This window comes from Sturnus vulgaris, chromosome 17 (genome assembly GCF_052056855.1).
Source record: "Sturnus vulgaris isolate bStuVul1 chromosome 17, bStuVul1.hap1, whole genome shotgun sequence".
Classification (NCBI taxonomy): domain Eukaryota; kingdom Metazoa; phylum Chordata; class Aves; order Passeriformes; family Sturnidae; genus Sturnus; species Sturnus vulgaris.
Genome location: NC_142259.1, coordinates 1789040 through 1813510, shown reverse-complemented (window position 1 = coordinate 1813510; position 24471 = coordinate 1789040). Strand labels below are relative to the sequence as shown.

At 53.0% G+C, this 24471-nt stretch overlaps 2 protein-coding genes across 16 annotated transcripts in view; both read left to right on the top strand.

Annotated features, from left to right (window-relative positions):
* Positions 1–10565, top strand: part of EPB41L1 (erythrocyte membrane protein band 4.1 like 1) — a 59735-nt gene extending 49170 nt beyond the window's left edge. For 12 of the 15 annotated variants that reach the window (XM_088175239.1, XM_088175237.1, XM_088175245.1 and 9 more), the window contains 8 exons: positions 1045–1443; positions 2841–2933; positions 3319–3399; positions 3588–3650; positions 4554–4649; positions 5470–5550; positions 6440–6556; positions 7643–10565. In XM_088175239.1, the coding sequence (XP_088031365.1) occupies positions 1045–1443; positions 2841–2933; positions 3319–3399; positions 3588–3650; positions 4554–4649; positions 5470–5550; positions 6440–6556; positions 7643–7651 (939 nt within the window). In that variant the 3' untranslated portion in view covers positions 7652–10565. The remainder of the gene's footprint in view (positions 1–1044; positions 1444–2840; positions 2934–3318; positions 3400–3587; positions 3651–4553; positions 4650–5469; positions 5551–6439; positions 6557–7642) is intronic. The other 3 variants (XM_088175242.1, XM_088175241.1, XM_088175246.1) reach the window with 3 other exon arrangements.
* A 1405-nt stretch (positions 10566–11970) lies between these two features.
* On the top strand, positions 11971–18075 carry AAR2 (AAR2 splicing factor). Its single transcript, XM_014886285.2, has 3 exons — positions 11971–12762; positions 14228–14457; positions 16966–18075. Exons 1-3 carry the CDS (start codon positions 12015–12017, stop codon positions 17131–17133), a joined length of 1146 nt encoding a protein of 381 aa, XP_014741771.1. The 5' UTR covers positions 11971–12014; the 3' UTR covers positions 17134–18075.
* Positions 18076–24471: the final 6396 nt, after the last annotated feature.

Genomic DNA, 24471 nt, shown 5'->3' with positions numbered 1-24471 from the left:
GCTGTGCTGCCCCTCCGCTCCCCTTGCAGGGCTCTCTGTATGTATTGGTCAGACACACACCCCAACACGTGTCTGCAGGCGTGTTCCTCACGGCTGCTGGACACCCTGTGTTCTGCCCATACCTCTCAACCTCCCACAGTACCGAGGGAGGGGTGTGCCGGCACAGCCCGGCCCTGGGGGGATGGCCCTGGCTGCAAACGCTCGGAGCAGAGGCCAGGCGGTGGGGTTTCCTCTGGCATTGGTGAGCTTAGAGCTGTTCCTAAGGGACAACCGGGTCTAGATTTCCCATGGCTTCATGGCAAAGTGTGGCAATGGGACACGTCCCCTCCGATGGCAGAGTTGAGAGGTATGTCGGTGTCCGGAGAAGAGTGGATGGAGGGAGGTCATCCCTTGGCTCTGGCCATGCTGTCAATTACACTGACCAGGTCACCGTGAGACCCACCTGAGGCCTCTGGAGAGGCAGGTGGTGTCAATGGGGCACACTCACTCCGGGCCAGCTCTTGGGCTGGACCTCCTCCCAGGGTGATGCTCCCCAGGATGCTCAATGGAATTGGCTCACTCCTCCTCAGTGGAATTGGCACCCTCGTTTGCTTCTCCCCCACTGTGCCTGGCTGATGGGTCTTTTCCTTTCAAACTCTTCTCTCTTTCTTTCCCTTCATTTTTTTTGAGTCACTGACATTCGATAGCCCCTCCGTCTGAGCTCTTTCTGAATGTCTCCTATCAGACCCATTGTTTTGCATCCATCTGCTTCCACCAGTGCACTGAAGTGCCTCCAAGCTGGCCGAGCTTTTTTTTTGTCTGACCGATCCTTTTTGAGATGATTCATTGCCAACAAACTTTTGGCACAATCCAATTGAGTCACCTTCTGTCCCCCAGCAAAGCCGCTGCTGCCAGAAAGGTTTCGGTCTCCATGCTTGAGTTGTGTTTGACTCTACTCTGTGATGTTTGCTGCAGCCTTCCTTCCCCTCCTCCTCCCACCGTGTCCCCCGGCGCTGCCCTGCAGTGCTCATGGGCCCCGTCTCTCCACGATTGTGTCTCCTTCAGAGAGCGGGCGTGAGGGAGGGCCCCGAGGAGAGGGTGAAACCGCCCCGGCACAGGGCCCCTGAGAGCGACACTGGCGACGAGGAGCCCGACCAGGAGAAGGACTCGGTCTTCCTCAAGGACAACCACCTGGCCATCGAGCGCAAGTGCTCCAGCATCACGGTCAGCTCGACCTCCAGCCTGGAAGCAGAGGTGGACTTCACCGTCATCGGGGACTTCCACGGCACAGCCTTTGAGGACATCTCCCGGAGCCTGCCCGAGCTGGACAAAGACAAGAGTGAAACAGAAGATGAAGGCCTGGTTTCCTTCCAGCACACTGACAAAGTAGTTCCTGGACTGGAAGAAGATGTCAAAGGCAGGGATAAAGTCTCCCAGCCCAGCTCAGATGTCTCCCAGCCAGAGGTACACAGGGACACCATTCGCCGGGACCGGCCCGGTGCCATCGTGCCTCCGTGTCCTTGTGGCCGCCGTTGCCTGGCGGGTGTGCACTCCCAGCTGGTTTTGGGGAGCATGCTGGCTGCCACCCCCGTTCCTGCCCGGTGCACGCTGTGCTGTGTCTGTGGTGCATGGCTCTGTCATGTGCTTCGTGCATCTGCTCACCAGGAGAAGTCACTGTCACCTCTCGGTCCCTGCGTGTGGCTGCCCCGTCCCCAGCCCACGGCAGCATGTGCGCCACAGGGAGGGCACGTGGCACTAACCATGGGAGCTGTCCTCGTGTCCTGCATGAACTCAGTGGCCGCTCGGTGTCGTGCCGAGCCGTGTGCTGCCCACTAACCTCTCTGGTCATGCCGGGGCTGGGAGGGATTGGCCTCATGGAGCCGCCCTGGAGCTCATGGAGGGTCACTGTGTGCTGGGAGGGATCATAGCAGGGCTAACAAAATTGCATGTGCATGTGTGTGGGGCTGAGTGCACGCATAGGGACAGAACAGCAGAACCAGCCCCAGCTCCGTGTGGCCTTGTCTTTGTGCTGGGCTGGGGCCGTCTCCAGCCCAGCCACCCAAGGCAGCCTCCAGCCCTGCAGGTAAGTCCCCAGTGCTGGCCAGAGCTGCTGAGGTTAGTCCAGACCTAAAGCCAGGAAAGAGCTGCAGAATTAGATGGAGCTGTCTCTGAGCCAGCCTGGAAACCCTGGTATGGAGTGTCCGGTGCTGTGGCCGTGGGAGATCCACTCCAAGGCTAGTGTGGGCAGGGGGCTGTTGGCTCGGGGATACTGAGCACTGGTGAAGCATCCCTCGTGCAGGAGCCCTTGGCAGCTCCAGTTTCCTACAGCAGGGCAGTGCTGGCAGCCTGTGTGCATTTCCCCATGGTTCTGACACCCTGGGTGTACCCAGAGCCACCAGGAGCTGGTGCAGATCACAAAATGGCTGCAGCACCTGCATGAAACTGGTTTGGTGGGTCTCACTTGGCTTTTGAAGAGCGGTTTGTCCTTATCCTTGGTGTCTATAAATCTATCAAAAAAATCCTAGGGACAGAGCAACAGGCCTGATTTGGGGTGTGTGAGTCACAGGGCACTGTGGGTGGTGCCCGTCTGCCCAGGGAGACAGCCTAGCCCTGCTGTTTGCCCAGGTAGGACTCAGTGTGACACTCACAGGACATCGTATGTGTGGCACCTGCAGAGGAGTGGGGCAGGGATGCTCTGCTAGGGGCTGGTGCACAAGGAGCACAGAATCAGAGTGGCCAGGCTTGGAAGGAACCTTAAAGGTCATCTCTTGACAGTACTGTGCCATGGGCAGAGCACTCAGGGCTGTTGGCATTGTGCCCCAGGGCCTGGCTCTGCTGACTCTCTGCTGTTCCTCCTGCAGCCTTCAGCCCCAAAAGCAGACACTGTGACTGTGAAGAAGCCCGAAGCAGAAGGCTCCGCTCCCCATCGGGTCAGCGCCACAGACACGGCCCAGGTGACGTGGTGGCTCCCCAAAGCCCCAAAGAGGCTGAGCCCTGAGGCTCCCCAAAGCCTTAGCCCACCATAGCCTGTCCCTGGCAGCAGTGCTGGGAGGGCAGGGGCTTTGTGGGGTGGTTGGGGGCCTCTGCTCACCCTTGACTTGCTGAAGTCCCCAAAACACAAACTAAAGCCCAGCCAGAGATACTGTCTGAGTTCCCCTGGCCCCACGTGCCATGCTCCACACAGGAACATCTGTAGTGAGTGACAGGCACCAGCTGTTACTGGCCTCACAGCCCTCCCTGGCTTCTCTGGTAGTAGGGATATGGCCACACTGTCCCTGCAAGTGTCACCTACTTCCTGGTGGCACCTCCAGACTCACCTAGTTTCCTTTGCCCTGGCAGGTGGACGGAGGCACCCCAGGCAGCAGGGACAGCACCACCACTGCCCAGGCTGGCACCACAGAGACAGCGCTGGTGACCTCAGTAAGCAGGGCTGGCCTTCGAGGGGCAGGGAGCCACTGTCCCCTGTGGTCCCTGTGCTCCAGCAGGAGTGACTGGGGCCAGCTGTGCTGGGGGGACCCTGCACCACCGGGGGTGTCTTTGGAGGGTGACAACTGCCACATTTGCCCCATGCCAACATGAGCCAACGTGCCCATGTGCTCTTCTTTCAGGATCACAGCACCAAGGCTGGCAAAGGGGCCGCTCCCACCACAGACCTTCGCTCCCTGTCACCGGTGAGAGGGGAGGTGGTGCCACCAGCCAGGCCAAGTTGGGGAAGCAACCTTGTGGGGCTAGGAGTGGGTGGGATTGGTCCCAGTGGGCCCCCAGTGTGCTCCCAGCACTGGCACCTGGCTGATGTGTTCGTACTGGAAAGGGCAGAAGGACGCTCAGAAGGTTGGGGAGCAGGAAGTCAGAAGACCCTGACCTGTGGGCTTCTTCCTATGCCTGATCCATACCTTGAGCATCTGCCTGAGGAGGATAATTCCCAAAAATACCCCAGTCCCTGGTGCAGTGAGCTAAGATGCATTTAGCCCTGGGTGTCCTATGGGTCACCCAAGGCCACCCACAAAGTCTCCTGACTGCCAGTGGAGGTGATGGCCACCAACCATCCTGCCCAGCACAGCCCTTCCTCCGGAAATAGATTTCTTACTCCATCCCCTCGTTTCAATGGAGTCCGTCCTGACCAAACACCAGGTGTTGCCCCAGGGTCATCCCTTAATGCTGCAGGGATATCAGAGCTGGCACTGGGGCTGGGGTACCGGTGCATCCTTCCCAGCCTTCCCATCCCTTGGCATGCACAGTGGGATGGACAGAGACAGAGGCAGCCTGAGAGCTCTGTGCTAGAGTGGCCCTGGGGGTGGGTGGGGAAGAGCCAAAAGCAGCCATGAGACCCTGTGTCCCCTGCAGAGGCCCTTCCCAGCAGCTGTGGGCCTGGGATACCTATGGAGACCCCCCTGTCCCCCCCAAGGTCTTGGTGCAGTTGGAAGCACAACTCGGTGCCTTTTTCCCTTGCCATGCTCTCCCCTCCCATGCTGGGCTGAGTGGGTGCATCCCAGTGGGAAGGTCCTGGCTAGCTGGGAGCTGGGCTGGGGCCACCCCCACGATGTTCCCCTGAGTCCTCTGCTCGTGTCCCGCAGATCTCCGGCGGCTCCGCTGGGAAGGAGGTGCTCACCAGCATATTCAGTGCCACTGCAGAAACACTCTCCACTTCCACCACCACCCATGTTACCAAGGTGAGAGCAGCTCCAGGGCTTCCTGAGGGCCACTAGAATTAGGGGATGGGTGGATTTGTATTGTGCTTGGTACAGCAGAAAGGGCCCCTCTCCTTCCAACAAGCTGTGTGCTGTCCCATGGGAATGGTGATCCCACAGAGTCCTCTGTGCCCTGGGCTGCCTGTCCCATCCGGCCAGGTGTGACCACAGCAGTCAGCACAGCCAGGGGTGTGCATTCAGCCAGGGGCAGGCCAGAGGTGGGAAGTGATGGACACAAGGCTGCAGCAGAGGGTCTCACCCATGGCCTTTGCATCCCCAGATTAAATACATGCTGTTCTTCCAGGGAACAGAGGGCAGGATGAGAGGAAATGGCCTCAGATTGCACCAGGGGACGTTTAAATTGGATATTAGGGAGAATTTCCTCACAGAAGGGGTGGTCAGGCACTGGCACAGGCTGCCCAGGGCAGTGTTGGAGTCCCATCCCTGGAGGGGTTTCAAAGATGTGTAGCTGTGGCATCTGGGGACATCCTTGGCAGTGCTGGGTGAACAGTTGGACTTGGTGATCTCAGAGGGCTTTGCTAGCCTCAGTGATTCTGTGATTCTATAAAGACAGCAGCAGCTCTGTGAGGGAACTGGGCAGCCTGAGAAGGTGCTTGGTAGCTGCCCCCAGCTCTTCTCCCCCACTGTGGGCTGCTGTGTGTCACACTTCTCCCTGAGTCAAGGGCAGTGGGAGTTCTGCTGAATTCCAGGGAAGTTCTGAGGGGATGCTGGTGTTGTTCCTGCTCCTGTTCTGGAGCTGGCTGCTGGGACAGGGGTGAGAGCTCTCCTTCTCCTCACACAGACTGTGAAAGGGGGGTTCTCCGAGACCCGGATAGAGAAGCGCATCATCATCACGGGAGATGAAGATGTGGACCAGGACCAGGTAGGAGCAGGATGCCCTGCATTTGCCCACTTCTGGCTGTCCCTGGGTGCAGCACTGCATGTTTCTACTTCTGGCTGAACCTGTTTACCCCTTTTGTCCAAAAACTGACCTCCAAGGCCCCAAATCAGACCCAGACCTTGTCCAGCAGGGTGGGTTCCCATGGGTGCAGTGATCCCCAGGCTGTCTCCCACCATGAAGCCGTGGCAAAGGTCACATCCCAGTGCAGAACAGAGTGATGGCATTACTCTTTTACAGTAATAAACACATTTCTAGGTGCCCTTTCTCTGCTGAAATACTCCAAAGTGACCCAGGTCACCTCTCTCTTCCAGCACAACCACTGCAGGCTGAGTCTCTCCAGGTGATGGTGTTTTGCCTCTTCCTCAACATCAAGAGAACAAAAAGTGGCACACTTCCATGATGAAATAACAAAGACTGACAGGACTTTTTAGGGCCACAAGGTCATTTTCCTGTGGCCTCACCTTTTGGGATTTGTTACTTATGCAAAAAAATTAAAGAGATAAAGTAATTAAAAGGCTCTAAAATGATTTTTAGAATTATAATAATGAATTTGATAATTCCTGTAGATTTTTATAGTGTTTTCTTTTACCCAGGTTTCAGTAGCACATCCATACAGAAAAACAGCAGAGAAAGGCAGCACGTGAGGGCTCCCAGTCATGGATGAATTCCCAGTCATGCTGGATTTCCATGCTGGGCTCTAGCCTCTTCTGCCAGGCTGCTCTGGGTTCCACTCTGAGCCCCTGCATTCTCATCCTCCTGGAATCGCACTCTGCTCCCTGGAATCTTACTCAGCTGCTTTCTGGCTGCAGTCAGGGTACCTGATTGCAGGAGAGGGAGGATAAATGCTCTCTTTCACCCTTCTGCTTTCCAGGCGCTGGCTTTAGCAATCAAAGAGGCAAAACTCCAGCACCCCGACATGCTGGTTACCAAAGCTGTGGTGTACAGAGAAACAGAGCCCTCTCCAGAGGAAAGGGACAAGAAACCTCAGGTAGGTGGAGAAGCTGCCAGGTTCACCTGCTGGGTAATGGGGGTGGAACAGTCTCTGGTCCCCACCAGCCACAGGTGTTGGCATGGTGGCTGTGGGCACGGCTACCTAGTTGTGATTAGGAAGCCACTACCATGCCACCAGAAGCAATGCTATGGGTGTCACCCTGCTGTCCTGCTCAGCACAGGACTCAGAGGCATTTGATGGAAAAAGGAAAGGACCTGCTCGTCCCCCTGGGGTGGGAGGGAATGAAGGCACCTCAGGTTTGTGGTTTCAGAACCTACAGGTTCTGCAAAGCTGCAGTATCAGACCAATGTTTGCAAAAATGATAATTTCTTTACAAAAACCATACAGTTTTTCAGTCCCACTCAGATCCCCAGGTTGAGTTTTTCATATACACACAGGTGTAGGCAGCAGCACACAAGGTTTGTACCTCCCTGCAGACACCCCAAAGCTGTCACAGTCCCAGACACTTCTGTGGGGCTTAGGGAGTCCTGCCCCACCCCAAAGCCCCTGTTTGACCCCATTCTGCCCCGTCAGGCAGGAGCTTCATCTCCTCTGGGTTGGCACAGCCATCAGACCCCTGTGTGGGAGCAGTGGGGAGGTGGAGAGAGGTGGAGAGGAGAGGGAACAGTTTTGGAGGCTCAGGCAGCAGTCAAATTGCAGGTGCATTTTGAGAGGCTCCTCAGAGCTGGGATTTTCTGTTTCTTTATCACATGAAGGTTTTGACTGGCAGCTTTTAAGCCTGGAAAAACGACCAGCAATGCAGCTGGGAAGGTCAGGAGAGGCTTGTGGAGCTTGTGTCCTGTCCCACAGTACAGACAAGTCCAGACATTCCTGCATCCCATAGGATCCACCCAGTTTTAGTTGAATGGCTTAAAGTAAGCGAACAGCAACTCCCCCTCATGTCCTTCATGCACCAACACTAGCCCAGTGGCTGAATTCCTGCTAATTACCAGAGCTCCTGCTAATTAAATGCAAACTGTGGCCCCAAGTGTTTGCAAAGTTTCTATCCAGTGCCCTCATCCAAAGAGGAGCCTCCAGGGATTGGCACTCCATGACTTGGTCCTTTCCATCTGCCTTGCACAGGAGTCTTGACCAACATGTTCCTGGAAGTCAACATCTGTATTCCAACCTGGAGAACAGGGAAGAAGGAGCCTTCATGCTGGATTTGTCAGCAAGACATAGACATCCTGGCTGCAAATGTTCATGGCAAGAGACAAAAATTTTTAAAAAAGGAATAGCAAATATATTATATATATATATACATACATACATATATATATATATATAAACAGGAAACAAAATGCATCCTTGCACTGCTGCTATATGCTGGAAACGAATAGCAAACAATACCACCAACAAACAAAGCCAACCTTCTGCAGATAAATTGAAGAATTTCCTGGATTGGTGATCAAATCAGATTTAAAAAGTCATAATAATTACAATAATCTTGGTAACAATACAATAAGCCACCATCTTGCATGTTACATGAAAGGACACACAATCATGAGTTCATTTGTTGCACACTGAATGGAAAGGAAAACTGCTTTGCAACAAAGCAAGTAAGCAAACTGAAGTAAAAAACCACAAGCAGAAGCAAAACCATTCCCCACCTCTGGAAAGAAGAGAGAAAAACATTCAAGTTATGACCTTAGAGTTATTTTCCAATTCGCAAGTGTCGTTTCGCCCTTCTCCTCATTCCATGCTGGTTTTTTGCATTTTTTGGGAGTTCTGTTAACTCTTCCCCTTCCCTTCCTTATCTTCTCTGTGCACTTGTCCAACCTCTTGTTCTCTGAAGGTATTTAGGAATGGGTTTAATTTCAAACAAAGCAAATGATATGTACATGGTTTCTCATCTCTAACGAGCAGCCTGTGGGGTTTCATATGGATGTGCATTTCAGTTCTGTATATTATTCTATATAACGGAGGGGGAGGGAGGGAACAAGGCTGAAATAATTCAACAGTGCTAGTACAGATGATGCCGACATCTTTAAATTATTAACTCTTGGATTGACTGTGGTTGGTGTACTAGGAGACTCTTAGATCACACGTGGGACTCTTGAGTCCTGCAGGAAGGGAACGGGGAAGGTTTTGGCCGCTGCTGGTTGGGGGGAAGGGGAGAGGGCGAGGGACAGGAATGCGCTGCTGGTTGATCTGCAGCATGTGCTGGTGGTGAGGTTTGGAGGGGCAGCGGTCACCTGGAGGGCACAGAAGGCTCCAGCTCCAACAGCCGTAGGCAGGATGGGCTCCCATCCCCCCAGAGCCCCAGGACCAGCTAGGAGTGAGGTGGGAGCCATAGGGCTCGGGGCTCCCTTGTAGCCCGCAGAGCTGTGCCTGTGGGTGGGGTGGGTTTGCTTTGTTTCTGGATCCCAGTAATGGAGGTACTTGAGTTTTGTAGTGGGGTCAAAGGCAGAGGGGCTGTTTGTGCCCTGCCTCCCCCACTACCCAGGGTGTGATGGCAAACGGCTGGGGACGGCGCTGGCAGGGCCATGGCAGTGCTCCCCCGACCTGCCTAGGGATGGGCAGTGGAGGCACCGTGCTGTGTCCATCCCTGCAGAGTGTCTCCAGCATCCCAGGCTGCATGGGAGAGCCCAGGAGGCCTCAGTGGAGCTGCTCCCAGCTCAGCCTTCAGCCACAGGCTCCCTCCAGGGCTGCCTTTGGAAGGGGATCGTGGGCCAAGCCCAGGGCCCCATACACTGTGAACCAGGTAGTTCGGGTAGGCTTGGAACCAAAACCAGAAAGGAAAGGAAAGAAATGGGTTCCCTTCTGGGAATTTTCTCTAGCTCCTGCAGAAACAGAAGGGCCCATGATTCTGCACCATTTTGCCTTCAGTCTCCCATCCTTGACACAGCCTGTGCCCAGGAGCAGGTGTGTTCTGCCAGGCCCTGCCAGGGCTCACAGGATGCCCGAACAGGAGCGCCTGAGCCATGAGGATGCCATGGGCAGACCCTGCTCCCACCCTTGCCGTCCCAGGGGGGAGCTGCTCCCTGGCAGTTGCTCACCAATTGCTCATCAGTGAATCTGCTCTGGCAGAGACGTTTCTCCTGCAGGCGTGGAAGGCAAAAGCACAGGGGCTGCTGCCAGTGCCAATCCCCAGCTTCCAGCCACACGCCTTCAGAGAGCACAGCCCCAACCTGACAGCAGTTTAGGTAGTTGCAAAGAGGCTCCTTTTCTCTCGTTTGTTTTCCCAACGCACCCAAGCCAGCCATGCCCAGCAGTGGCACTGCCGGGGTGGTGGAGGGCCAGTGCCTGCCCGCTGTGCTGGCATTTACCAGTACAAGGCACAGTTCAGGGCTGGGGGAGCCCACCTGGACTGGGCACCTCCACAGCCCACCCCAGGCTACTGTGGCCCTGCAGAGCTGCTTGGGGCGTTGTGCACAGCCTGGGGGGTGAAGGTTCCTGTGGGATTGAGCAGCTTACACCCCTGGGCTCCCTGTGTGCTTGGGCTGCCGTGAGTTCCGTTTGCAGTGAGCAGCCTCTGGCTCCCGCAGCGCCTTCATGGGTGGCAGTGTCCAAAACTTTTTTTTTCTTAAATGAAAAAGAGAAAAGGTAAAAAAGGAAAGAAAAAACGCTCACTGCTTGTTCTTCTGGCGAGGTGTGGCTTTCTGCTGCTCAGCCCCAGCCTGCCCATCACTGCGCTCTGTTTCGGATAGCTGGCCACTGTTTGTTTTCTTCCAGGGGCCTTTTCTGTGGAAAGGGGTGGGAGACATGAGTGCCTGTTTTTACCCAATCCCACAAATTCATTTTGAACCTGGCCTGCGATAGCATGAGTAATAATAACAGTAACAGTAATAATAATAATAATAAAAATATTTATTTTTATTTGAGAAGCACCTTACCAACCAACTGCAACGCTCTGTTGTTCCTTCACTAACTCTCCTTTTCTCTTCCCTTGTTCTCCCTCTCCCCCTTTGGTCATACTCCTTTTCAGTGCTCGGTGGTGTATGCGTGTGTGCTCACTGTTCTTGTATTCAATAAAAGTGAAATAAATGTGTTTGATGCTAAATCAGCCTGGGGCCTCAGTGGACTCTTTCTTACTGAGAGGATGGAGAAGTGAAGGGGGAACCTTGCAACAGGGGGCACTGCACATGGAAATACCAGGCTTTGTCTAAAGAGAAGATTGTAGAAATCATGGAATCCCAGAATGGTTTAGGCTGGAAGGGAATATAAATCTCATTCTGTTCCATCCCTTGACACAGACCTTTCACTAGACCAGGATGCTCCAAGCCCCATCCAGCCTGGCCTTGGACACTTCCAGGGATCCAGGGGCAGCTACAGCTTCTCTGGGCAACCTGTGCCAGGGTCTCAGCATCCTCACAGGGAACAATTCCCTCCCAATATCCCTTTTACCCTGCCCTCTGGCAGTGGGCAGTTTCCCCTTGTCCTGGCATTCCAGGCTCTTGTCCCCAGTCCCTCCCCAGCTCTCCTGGAGCCCCTTTAGGCCCTGGAAGGGGCTCTGAGCTCTCCCTGAAGCCTTCTCTCCTCTAGGTGAACACCCCCAACTCTCCCAGCCCATCCCAGAGCAGAGAGGCTCCAGCCCTGGAGCATCTCCATGGCCACCTCTGGACTCGTTCCAACAGCTCCACATCCCTGCAGTGCTGCAGACCCCAGAGCTGGAGGCAGCTCTGCAGGTGGGATCTCACCCCACCAAGGGCAATGAAGATGTTGCCAGGTCGGGAATTGCGGCCAGCGGAGCCGAGAGCGGCTTCCTGTGGCAGGGGCTGAGCCTGGCACACACAGCGGGGCAGGGAAGTGGCTGTGAGAACGCTCAGGATGCAGGGAGGTGATGGGAACTGCCCCTCTCTGGGGACCTCCACTCTGCTGTCCTTGGAGGGAGGACGTGGTGCTGGGACAGTGTCTGTCCTGCCTGGGGGTTTGTGTGCCATCTGTGTGCCACAACGAGGGTCCCCGGTGTCTGTCCCATCAGTCCCAGGCACGGCTCTTGTCCGTCTGTCCCGCTGCAGGGGTGGGAGCACAGAGGGCCCAGGGGAATGGCAGCCAGCTGGGGGGACTGGGGACCAGCTTTGGGGACAATCGGCCAGCGGGGAGCAGCCGCCAGCCATGGAAAGGCAAAGGGGAGCAGCACAGGGCTGAGAGCCGGGAATGGGCTGGGAGAACGGGGACCGAACCGGGGATGGGCTAGGAGAACGGGGACCGGGCCGGGGATGGGCTAGGAGAACGGGGACCGGGCCGGGGATGGGCTGGGATAACAGGGACCCAGCCGGGATCGAGAGGGGACGATGGCGGGGCAGCGCCCGCTGTGCCTCGGGCGCCGCCGCAGCCCAGCCCCGGCAGCCCGCTGAGCCCAGTCCGGTGAGCCGAGCCGAGCCCAGCCCAGCCCAGCCCCGGCTCCAGCCGCTCTCGGGCGGGGCCCGGACGCTCCTCCCGCCGCCGTGCCCGGAACCGCCGGCCCGGATATCCGGGCAGGGCCGTTCCGAGCTGCTGCTGCGGCTCTGCCATGGCGGGACCCCGGCCGGACCCCGAGCTGGCCCGGCAGCTCTTCTTCGAGGGCGCGACCGTGGTGGTGCTGGACGTGCCCGAGGGCACCGAGTTCGGCATCGACTACAGCGCGTGGGCCGTGGGGCCGCGGTTCCGCGGCGTGAAGATGGTGCCGCCGGGGCTGCACTTCGTGCACTGCAGCGCGGCCGGCGCCGGCGGGCGGGACGCGGGGCCGCGCTCCGGCCGCTTCCTCAGCCTGCGGCGCCGAGAGGTGCGGGTGCTGCGCTGGGACCCCGCGGGCGAGGCCGTGCGGCCCGAGCCCCCCGAGCAGGGCGAGGCGCTGCGGGACCGCCTGCGGGAGCTGGACCCCTTCCTGGGGCCCTACCCCTACGAGACGCTGAAGAAGTGGGTGTCGCTGAGTAACTTCATCAGCGAGGCGGCGGCCGAGGAGCTGCAGCCCGAGAGCGGTCAGATCTGCGCGTTCGCCGAGGTGCTGCCCGAGGCGGCGGGGCGGCACACGCGGGACCGCGCCGGGCAGCGCCGGCCGCCGCTGGACGCCGAGTGCCGCAGCTACGCCGAGGGCCTGGCCCGGCTGCCCCGCATGCGGCCCCGGGCCGGCACCCAGATCCGCTTCTCCGAGCTGCCCCGGCAGGCCTTCCCCGCCGGGGCCAGCCCCGAGGAGATCACCCGGCACAGCATGGACCTGAGCTACGCCCTGCAGCGGGTGATGGAGCAGCGCTACCCCGGCCGGCCGCTGGGCCTGCTCGGTGAGCAACCGCCCGGGGGGAATGGCATTTCTGGGGAAAATGGCAGTTCTGGGCAAAGACACGGCTCTGGGGGAACCCGGGCCGCTTCCCTGCGCGCCCAGGGGGCTCCTCAGTGCAGGACAGAAGTTTGTGAGGTTTTTAGCAGCCGTAGGGGCTGTTCCCATTGCCTGGCGGAGACTGAGGCCGAGCTCCGAGCGGGCTGCAGCTCCTCCCCAGAGGCAGCTGCGATCTCTTTCCGTGGGACCAGAGAGAGCACCCGGGGGAACGGCTGCAGCTGTCACGGGAAATTCAGGTTGGGTGTTAGGAAAAGGTTCTTCCCTTCCCCAGAGGGTGCTGGCACTGCCCAGGCTCCCCAGGGAACGGGCACGGCCCCGAGGCTGCCAGAGCTCCAGGAGTGGGGTGCCTGTGCAGGGCCAGCGTTGGGCTGGATGGTCCTTGTGGGTCCCTCCCGACTCAGGATATTCTGTAATTCTGTTCCATGACTCTCTGGTGTGGGAACATGGTGCTTCAGCCCAGATTGCCCCAGATGAAGTCAAAAGCAGTGGTAACAGGTGGCCCTGGTGTGTGACACTTTACCTGTTCAGTGAAGCTCTTGAGGACACGTCTTACAGAGTCCTGGGAGCATCAGGTGGGGATGGACACCCCCAGCCCCTTGTTCCTGTTTGTCCCTCCCTGGCCCAGCTCCGTGTGCTGCAGGTGACAGTGGCGGTGACAGTGTCAGGTCTGTGCCAGCCCTACTGCAGGGACACCAGAGCTCCCGGAGCTCAGCTGCTCCCCAGCCTGGTTTGCAACTTGTGATACCAATAAATGCTGAGTCTGTGGAGGTCCTGGAGCAGAGTTTTGTTTTGTTGCAGGATGGAGGGAGAAGCCTTCCCAGCTGAAGCTCAGGCTTGGAATAAGCTTTTGTTTGTCCCTTTTTCCATTTTTTGTACAGTAACCTTATAGAATTTATTCGTTTTCAAAATTACTAAAGACAACTGTAGGATGTTGAGAGAATAAATTACATTAGGGAATGGTGGCAAAACAGTTGATGCCAAGCATCCAGTGTGATGAACCCTGGCTCTTAATTAAGCAAGGCAAACACACTGATTGATGTACTGCTGACCTCTCCCAGAATTTCAGGACAGTGGTGTTTGCAGTCCCATGTGCTGCTGGACACTCAGCACAGGCAGGCTGAACTCTCAGAATAATAGCAGAGTCTGGCTTGATGTCTGGTGTTGTTTGCTGTCTGTAAAGTCCCTCTGCTGTGCTCATAATCACAATTACAGGTGACCTGCCCCACTGTGCTTTGCTTTGCTCCAGCTGAAGAGCAGCACCGGGTCAGTGTTTGAGGTATGAATGCACTTTGCAAAAACCAAACCAGGGTTTAGAAATCATTTTCAGAGCTTTGGGGAGGATACATTCCCAGGATATCTGTTTAGTGTTAATGTGCTTTGTTTTGTTTCCCTTCTCTGAACCCACACAGCTGAGTTGCAGTTTGCCTTCATCTGCTTCCTGATTGGGAATGTGTACGATGCCTTTGAGCACTGGAAAAGACTCCTGAACATCCTGTGCCGCTCAGAGGAGGCCATAGGGAAGTACCAGGACCTTTACATCAACCTCATTTCTGTGCTGTACCATCAGCTCAACGAAATCCCAGCAGATTTTTTTGTGGACATTGTCTCCCAAGACAACTTTTTAACCAGCACCTTACAGGTGTGTTTGTGGTTGTTCCCTGGGAAATCGAGTGGGAGGGAGGGCATCCATCCATCCATCAAATGTGGGGAGAAGCTGCCAAAGGAGTTAAGCTGCATGGAAGATGGGAGCCTGTCTAAGCACAAAGAGATTTACTTTTTCCCACTGTTATTCAGCTAGAAATTCAGCTCAGCAGCTACAGGAGAGGCTGGGCTAGTGCAACAATGGTATCTGTTTAATTTTTCCAAAATGCTGTTCATTCTTAAAAAGACAACACAAAAAACTTTGGCATGAAGGACTGATGATGATTTTTTAAATGGTTTGCTCAGTATGCAGGGAAGCTGCAGCAAAACCTGGTTGAGCTAAGGGCAGTAATAGTGATTAAGAAGCTTTTCCATTCCTTAGCACAGCTGAGGATTTCCTGTAGTCAGGATCTTATCCAGAGGGAATTTATGGTTATTCCAAAATGCAAAAGATGCTGCTTCTGCTGAGACAGGTGGGGGCAAATCTACTGGTCATCCTCAGTGAAACCAGTTACTCCACTGATGGTGACTGTGCTAGCAGTGCAGCAAACTCGCTTAGTTTACAAAAAAAAAAATCCCAAATCAGCCACACTGATAAAGCTGAGCAATGGGAACCAGCCCTGTAGGAAGCTGTGGGCAGTTGTGCTGCAGGTGCCCTCTCCTTTCCCAGGGAGCAGTTCCATTCTTCTTGTTAGCCCCGAGGTGTTGCTGTAGTTTTAGGGAGGGTGGAGTTGTTCGGTTTTAATTGCTGGGTAAAATATTTTGGGAAGGATTGCTTTAATCAAGTGACTTTCAGATTTTTTCAATTGTGATTCTTACAAGTCTCAGGAGGGTTTTAATTTATGTTTTATTTCTGTTAGTAGATTTTGTCCATCCTATTACAGGACTGGACAGCCCAGCTGTGTTTGCAGCACGCTCAGAGCAGTGCTGTCAGTTCCCAGCAGTACCCATAATATGGCAGCCAGCCATTCCCTCCCCCTGATGGGGAATTTGGGAAACACTTACTGCTGGTTCTGGCTGCCTGAGTCTTGTCCACCCCTGGGCTCTGTCAGTCTGTATTTTACTCCCTCAGCAGGAGCTGGGCTGGTCACCCCCAGGTCACTGAAGGATCACCCTTAAGCCCTGGCAGGAGTCACCACATTCCCAGTGACAAAGAAGAGCCTTGCAAACTGAGCCCTTCCTCACTCAGGGTTCTCCATTTCTCTGCTCCCATGGGATTTCCCTGAAGTGGTGCTAGGGAAGCTCTGGGCCTTGCCTTACCCCTCACTTTACACTCAGACATCAGAATTCTTTGCCTCAGCTGGCCGTGGGCAGATGCTTGGAGCTGTGGGGGAGGGCATTGTCTGTGCAGCTCTTGCTCAGCTCTGGAAGCAGCAACTTCATTTGTGGAGTTTGATCCAAGGCAAGAAAAGCACAGCACAGCCACCAGTGACTGTGCAGCCCTACCAGTGCTTAAAGAAAAAAAAAACTTGGTGAAATAACTGATTTAATGTGCAGTTCATTGAGAAGAAGTGGGAAGTACAATCTCCTAATCATTTTTTTCTCTACCAGCAGCATTGCTGTGTAAGAATTCTGTTAGAAAGAGGCAATTTTCTGGTAGAATGAGCAAGGAAAAGGCAAATGTTCATCCACAAAGCAGCAAACTTTGCTGCTCATTGTCAGTGTTTTACCCAGCTTTCAGTAGGTCTCCCCCAAAGAAGAGGCTGCATTTTCCCCAGAGGAGATTTCTTTTTATGGCAATTAGTTGTGGATCACAAGTTCAGGAGGAGCAGAGCCAGGCTGATGGAAGCTGGGCTCTGGGGCTCAGTGCCCTGTTAATAACACACAGATGCTTTCCCTCTGAGGTGGCAGCACGGGCTGGGAATTCGTGACACCTTAATAGGTTTGTGTTTGGGGGTGGGAGACAGAGGTTCCTCCAGACTTCAGCACCCTGTGCACAAGGGGGTGGCTGTGCTGGGCATAACCAGGCTTTTTCCAGAGAGCCCCCATTCCTCTCTGACATTCAAGGTATTTTCGTTAAGTTTCCTCTGCATCCTAAAGTCTTGATAATGCCATATTACAAAAATACTTGGGGAGATCTCTACCCATGGAAACAAGGAGTGCAGTTATCTACTGGCCTTTTGGACATTTGCTGGAAATTTGCCTAGTAGTATTTGAGGGTTGGTTGGTTGTTTTTTTTTTAATTCCTTCTGTCAAGATGTTTTCCTTTGCTCACACGTTGGGATATTTCAGAATTCCACAGTACAAATTCAGTTACAAACATACTCCTGTTTCAGACAGTTCTTACCTGAGTGCAGGTATTTCTGATGCTGACTCAGTGGTGTGAGGGCAGGATGGGTTTGGGCTGTGAAGTGAGAGGTGTGGGCTTTGGTTGGGTTCCCCCAAAGCTGGAGTAGTCCCAGGGTGGTAGATCCTAGCCTGGCTCTCTCCTGGTGCTCCCTGGTCTCTGTAGGGAGGAGATGCCCAGCTGGTGCCATGGCTGAACTCTTCCTGCTCTTTGTTTCAGGTGTTGTTCTCCTGCATGTGCAGCTCTGCTGTGGATGAGACTCTGAGGAAAAAGGCTGAGAAGTTCAAGGCTCACCTGACAAAGAAATTCAAGTGGGACTTCGAGGCAGAGCCTGATGACTGTGCCCCTGTGGTGGTCCAGCTGCCTGAGGGCGTGCAGGTGGACTGAGCCAAAGGCCTCCTTAGGAGTAAACAGCTTCTAAAATGAACTTTCCTCCTGTTCTCCAGCCTTGCCAGCTTCTTACAGGCTGTTTCTGAAGCTGATCCTCTTTCTGCTGGAGAAGCAGATGTGGTAAACCCAGGTGGATGCTGAGCTTTGTGAGGAGACCAGAGGTGTTGGAGGAGTTTGAGTGTTGCCACGTGACTGCTTTGGACACCTTGGAGTTTTCCCAGCCTTTCTGCAGCATCTCGTCCTAGAACACAAACCACATACAAAGTCACAGAATCATTAAAGTTGCAAAAATTTGGTATCATAGAGTTCAACTCTAAACCTAACACTGCCACAATCCTCCTGCACTCAGCTGCCCTCTGCATCCCTGCTCCCCTGTCCTGCTGGGCTGGAGCTGATGCCCTGCTTGGAGAGCACCTGTGGTTCAGAGCTGTAAAGCCCATGGGTTTTGGCAGCCCAGACCAGGCTGTGAGCTGAAGTTCAGCTTTTCCTGGGTTCATGTTGCAGTGGTCTATCCATGACTGTTGCACTGCTGTGTTGGGTGCTCATTGTGATTTAAATGTTGGGGAGGTGGCTCAAAGCCACAGCAAAATTCCTCCAATTTCATACACCCAATACCTCAGTGTCTCATTCCTGTTCCTCCCATTGTATTAGACCCTTTTGTATTTACTGCTGACACTGTTTTGCCTGGTATAAAAGAAAGTGAATACTTTGGTGACAGGAAATAGTTACGGGACTGTAGTCGCCCAGGTGTTAAAAAACAGAGCCAGCATGAGATACAGGATCAGATTTCTACATGAACTGGATCCTCTGTTTTGTTATAGTTGAAAATCCTATGTTTTTGCTCAAAAACAGTGACTGATTAACAGTTTGTAATGGTCAGGTTCCCGTGATGAGCTGCACTTTTAGCAGCTGAGAAAAGAGAATATAATTGTACTTCCATTGTGGTGGTTTTTTTCTTTTTGCAAGGTTGTAGTAGGGACAGCTAATCATAGAATCCCTAATTTTTTGGGCTGGAAGGGACCTTACAGACCATTCTGTCACTGCTGCCAGGGGCAGGGACACCTTGCACTACCCCAGGCTGCTCCAAGCCCTGTCCAACCTGGCCTTGGACACTGCCAGGGATCCAGGGACAGCCACAGCTGCTCTGGGCACCCTGTGCCAGGGCCTGACCACCCTCCCAGGGAACAGTTCCCTCCCAATATCCCATCTGTCCCTGTCCTCTGGCAGTGGGAAGCCATTCCCCTTGTTCCTGTCACTATCTGACCTTACAAAATGTCTCTGTCCCTTTTTATAAGCCCCCTTATATGTCCTTTTATCTCTCTTTATTATCTTTTACTAGACCACAAAACAGGTGGGGAGGAGCCAGGCCATGGGGCCACTGTCCTTCTGTGGGGTAGGAAACAGAAGCAGCAAAGCTCCAGCTAAATGCAGGTGGAGGTGCTCAGAATCCAACTGCTTCATGTGGTCCCACTGCACACTGAGGGGAAAGGGAAGTGGGCACATAGGAGGCAGCTTGTTGGATGTTTACAAAGTGGGGATATAAATTTGCAGGGGGGAAGAGTAGGAGTCAGCAGGAAGGAGGATGTGTATAAGTAGCAACATGGAATGGAGAAATATTTTCTTGCCCTCCCAAAGCCTTCGGTGATGGTAACTCTGCCCCTTCCTCCAGCTGAGGTGAGTGTTGTTATTCAAAAGCAGAAGAGAGACTGTGGTAAATACACACACTGTGCAAGCCAGTGAAGTGGAATTTGGGATGTGCTTGCAGCTCTGGTTCCAGGCTGGGTTGGGTCAGGAGCGCTGTGCAGGGGCACTGAGGCATGAGCTCCATCCACCTCCTCCAGGGGAGAGCTGTCCAGCTGCCAGGGCTGTGCCAGGAGGGCAGGCTGGCACCATTCCTGCCTCTGAGCCCTGCCTCCCTGTAGCCTGGGCTGGAGCAAAGCCCTGCTTAGCCAAGGTGAGGCTGTGAGCTGGGTACCCCCATGGCTGCACTGAGCCTGCAGTCACTGTGCAAAGCCCAGAGCGAGGGTACCCAAACCTCAAACTGTTCTTCTATTCCTTCTGCCTGCCCCACAGGCTCACTGGTGTTGGACAAACCAGAGTTTTCAGTCTCAGGGACAGTTTCCTGGTGTGGAGCCTCTGGCTTGTCCTGCACACCATGGATTGTTTCTTGTTTCAGCCACCCTGCAAATCTGGACATGAGCAATGTGCAACCTGAGGCTGTAGGGAGCTGCCCTCCTGTCACAGTATGGCAGGAAAAAAAAAATCCCCATTTTTTGGGAGGAGAAAAGGCACATTTTGCTCCAGTGGTACTTCCACCACCCCCTGCCCACTGCCAAGGCAGCAGTGGGGTCTCTCTTGGGGTGGGTTGGTGCCTGTGATTCCACCACTGGGAATCACTCCTGGTGTAGTTGTGCAGCACAAGCCGGGTTTGTGCAGCCTCAGCAGCACTGATTAGTGTCAGATGTGAGCCAGGGACGTTCTTGCTCTCTAAAAGCAAACTGAAGGTGAAGAGGGGAAGATGGGAAAGTGTGGAAAGCTTGGTAGTGCTGTGGTTTTGAAGTCAGCTCAGAGTTAATTTTTTTTGAACCAGCAACTCTTCCTTGGGGATTTCTCTTGCCCTGCTTAATGGTAAGTTGAATTTCTGTTCCTTGCTCAGTGTTTTGCTGTGGCAACCCTGCCTGTCTCTGTCCACTGTGGTTCAGTTCCAGTCTTTTTATTGTTTTTATTAGTTTTTTTCTGGTGTTTATTGTTATTGTACCCTTATTTTTCTCCAGAAATAACACAATAGAAATCCATTTGTGCCTCTAACACCTCCCAGGAGGGAAGGGTTTTCCAGGGTCTCTCAGACACACACCACCTTTGTTTGGAGCACTGTTTAAATCTGCTGCTGCCTTGGCAGCTGGACATGAGGTGCCCCAGCTGCTGCAGATGGACTGACTGGCACCGAGCTCCTGGAACATGGAAAAAGATGGAGTGGAGCGGTGCCTCGATGCCTCTCTCTGAGAAAGGAAATCATTTACTCCTGGTACTGCTGCTGATTGTCAGAGTCACAGTGGCATGTTGGGCAGCCCTGCCCCTGGAAAAGGGATGTGCTGTCTTTGGCCATTCCTTCCTGCTGTGCTCAGCTATTCCACAGCCACTCCTGCTCCCCTCCAGAGCCTCCTGTCCTGCCCTGCGCTGGGATCTGGGAGCTGTCCCACGGATACAAGTGTGGCACAAAGCAGGGTGGAGCTGGAGCAGGGACGGGGGATGCTCCAGAAAGCCTGGAAAGCATTAACTGCCTCATTAGGACAGCGCTAATGAGCCGCAAGGCAGCCTCGGTGCAAATAAACCCCATATGGGTTAATGAATAGGAGGGAAAATCCATGGAGCCGCTGCTCTGGGTGCCCTGGTCCCGCTGCTGCTGTCCTGCATCCTGCAGGGCTGGCACCTCCCGCTGCCCATGGGGCTCCAGCAGCCCTTGGCACTGTAAGCTTGAGGGAAGTAGGGATGGGGACCCAAAACCCCTGCCAGGCTTTGGGACAGGGGAGGGCAGCCAGGCTCCCTTTTCTCGGTCCATGCCAGGGCTGTGCCTCCCGTTCCTGCCCGGAACAAACTGGCAATGTTTAACAGGGCTCCTGGGACATCTCCCAGCCTTCAGAGCCCTGAAGCCATAACCCTGGGGTGTTTCCCTCCTGGAGGAGGGAGTGCAGCTCTCCCACAGGGCCAGAGAAGGCTGAGCTGGCAGGAGGAAGGTGCCAGGGAAGGTGCCAGGGAAGGTGGGAATGCCCCTCCAGTGCCCCTCTGCAATGTGCTCACCGTGTCTGCCTGCAAAGATGAGGGCTCTTCCCACCACAGCCATTGAATAACTCAGGGAATCAGCTGGTATTTGTATAGGGATAGTGAAGAGTGGGAAGATGAGGAGAGGGAGGCCCTCAAACCCTCTGGGCTGGAGGTTGGGGGGCACTGGTTGCCCGTGGCATGTGTGAGGCTCCCCAGAACAGGATGTAGTTCTATCCCATGCTAAAGGTTTCAGCATTTTTAGTAATTTTTCCTCCCCTAAAGGCAGGTTTAGCCACATTTGTTGAATTTGAATGGCAAAAGCTGCTTCTCCCCCCCAGCTGTGATGGCTGTGCCTGCACACCTTTCGGGGAGAGCAGCATAAAGAGATTTGCTGTGATTTTTATACATTATAAGAAATACAAAAGCAAGTTTCAAGCTTCTAAATAAATTAATTAAATAAAAGCAAGTTGTCCTTGGTTTTTATTCAAAAACCCCTAATTTCTCCCTCAGCTGAGGAGCAGCTGCAAGCACAAGGAAGAGCCTGGAGCATCCAGGAAAGCTTAGCCCGGGCATAGCTGTGGGCACACAGAAGGCTGAAGAGGTTTGGAAAAGACTATGTCAAGGATATTATTCTTGAAAAGTTAGGTTTGGAAAAGACATCCCTTCCCAGCAGATGTGGATTTGCAGAGGTTTCAGATAATGCACAAAATACGAGCTATTTCTTTCAACTGGACAGAATTGGGGATTCTTTTTGCACTTAAGCAAGAAAAAGGTGGCCATATCCTTTGGGAAAGGATCTCTGGAGGACAGGAATTTCCTTGAGAATCTGACCTGTTTCATCCTGTGAAGATTTTTTTTCTCTGTTTTTTTTTTAATGAAATTATCTTTGTTTAAACAAAGGCATGTAGTGGCAGGACAAGGGGGAATGGCTTCCCACTGCTAGAGGGCAGGGCTGAATGGGATATTGGGAAGGAATTGTTCCCTGGCAGGGTGGTCAGGCCCTGGCACAGGGTGCCCAGAGCAGCTGTGGCTGCCCCTGGATCCCTGGCAGTGCCCAAGGCCAGGTTGGAGCAGCCTGGGATAGTGGAAGGTGTCCCTGCCCGTGGCAGGGGATGGGATGATCTTTAAGGTTCCTTCCAACCCAAACCATTCTGGGATTCTAAACAGTGGGAATTCCCAATGATTGTTTTCCAGGAGTCAGTGCTGGGTGCCCCAGACCAGCCAGGACAGGAATTCCCTATGGAACTCTGCCCTCATTGTGCAATTTGCTCATCCCTTCCCTGGCCTGGCTAGAAGCTCCCGAGTTAAATGTCCCAGAAGCTGCTCTGTTAATGGTGGAAGTTCTCACTGCTTCCCCAAAAATACCTTTCCTTGTGTGCTGGGAGGGAGGGGCTGCTTGTGCTGCCTTTTTGGGGAGGGGGTCCCATGAGCAGCATCCTCAGGGGCTTCAAATCCATCTTCGCTGTGAAATGTGGCCGGCAGGGGCGAGTGCTCTCTGCAGAGGGGGAAAGCCGCTGCTGCTGTGCCGAGCAGGGTGCCAGAGGCACCTCTGGGTGGCTCCATCCTCACAGCTTTGGCTGCGGATGTTGGAATTTCTGCATCCGTGCTCCACGAACATCTTTGTGCTCCTGCGTGTTCAGAACTCGGCTGCCGGTGTTATAAATGCCAATATAAACACCGGCTTTCGCATGTATGTATTAGCTTTTACAAATTATTATTAATCATAATGATTTGCATACAGTACAATTTGTAAACCCTTTAAACTGCTTTTTGATGTAGTATGATCTGTCAGCTTTTGTATGCATCATATAGCTTATATAAATAGCAATGTGATAAATATATCTTAGGCCTTTGAATAATATTAAACGTGTGGTTACTGTGCTGCAAAGAGAGAGAAAGGACAGCAACACACACGGAGCTCTTTGGGGGAAAAAGGCCAATTTATTGTACAGACAGCCCGGATTTAAAGTGTGTTACGTGCAGCCAGGACAGGACAGGAGTTCATTGGACAATTGGGAAAAACATCCTTGGGACAGCACCTCAGGATGTGTCCCACGGGAAAGACACCAGGTGTTAATCTTTGTTATTAATTCCACTCTGTTTTTCACCATATTATCACCCTGGGAGACTGCCTCCCTAACTGAAGCTGTAGTCAGCTTGTCAGCCTGGGAATGGACCTGAGAGTGAGGAGAAATCCAGGCCTGAAAATGAATTTCCAAGCTGTAATTCCCTAGCTCTCTAAATGTGTGTGTCCACAGAAATGCTTTCTTTTTGCAACTAACCGACAATAGTGAAATAGCTAAGGTTGAAAAGTATTTGAAAAAAAGGAACGTCTGTATGATAAGGTAACATTGAAAAGAACCAGACAAATAACACCAAAAGCACAAGGAAGAATCCACCACTGACCTCACTGTCACACCACAGAGCAGGGGCCTCCTGAGGAAATAAAATACAAGACTCTCAAATTCACATCTGCATTGTAGCTCGTACTCTAAGAGATGATGTCAGGGTTGAGCTAGGATAAAGAATTCCCAGAACATTCAAACTCAAAGGAACGTTTGAATATGTATAACCTTCATTAATATGCATTTGACCAATGCAATTAGAGTGAATAAGAAGAGTTGTTAGAGTTAAGGGTGTGTTATAGTTACAGCGTTCTATACAGTGTTACACTTAACCCCAGCGCTGGAAACTGTCCCTTTTATCCCTTTTTAAACTTCTGAAAATTCTAGAGTGAACTTTGTTTTTCACGCAGGGAATCTCCATGCCTGGCTGGCTCAGGGCAGGGCAGGAGACAGCCCTGCTGCAGCCATTCCAAGGAATTGTTATGCCAGGGTAACCCTGGGAGTGCTGCCTCATGGCCCTGAGCTGTCCTGGGCACCCCAGCTGGGAGCTGCTGCTCCCCACTGCCCAATTCCTCCTGCTGTGTGTTAGAAATGACAATTTAGTACTGCCTTTCACACTTCTGTATTAGCCTTTGCTCATAGAGAAATTTATTTATTAACTTTATTATTATTACTATTATTACTATTATTATTATTATATAATAGTTATTATTAACCACAAAGTTTTCGATATAGTACAATTTGTACTTCCTTTTAATTGCTTTTTGTTATAGTATAATCTGTCAGTTTATGTATGTGTCATATCGCTTACATAAATAGTAGTGTGATATATATATTATATTTTAGGCATTAGCATAATATTAAAATAGAAAGTATGCATTTAAAATAGAAAGTATGTATTTATTTGTGTAAATAAATCAAATAATAGTGTGAAATAGCTATGCTGTTTCTCATATTTGTGGACTACCTTATCTGAATGGTAACAGTGACAAAAACCAGGACGCCAAGACAAAAAGGTTACTGACTCTCCGTTATCAAGAAGTGTAAAAACAACAGAAGGGAGCTTCGAGAAGAAATAAAATATATTGATTTAATCTGCAGGATGGCATGCAGAAAAGTCAAAGGTTAAAACCAAGGAAAAAAACCTTCTGGAGCATCTAAACTCACAAAAATATTTGAATATGTATAAACGGTCATGAATATGCATCAAACCATGTAATATAGAAAT

Bases quoted from the DNA above. Each gene is read 5' to 3' on its own strand.
- AAR2 (XM_014886285.2), top strand. From the start codon at position 12,015: ATGGCGGGACCCCGGCCGGACCCCGAGCTGGCCCGGCAGCTCTTCTTC. The intron at 12,763-14,227 runs GTGAGCAACCGC...GAACCCACACAG, and splicing joins CCGGCCGCTGGGCCTGCTCG to CTGAGTTGCAGTTTGCCTTC. The intron at 14,458-16,965 runs GTGTGTTTGTGG...TCTTTGTTTCAG, and splicing joins TTTTAACCAGCACCTTACAG to GTGTTGTTCTCCTGCATGTG.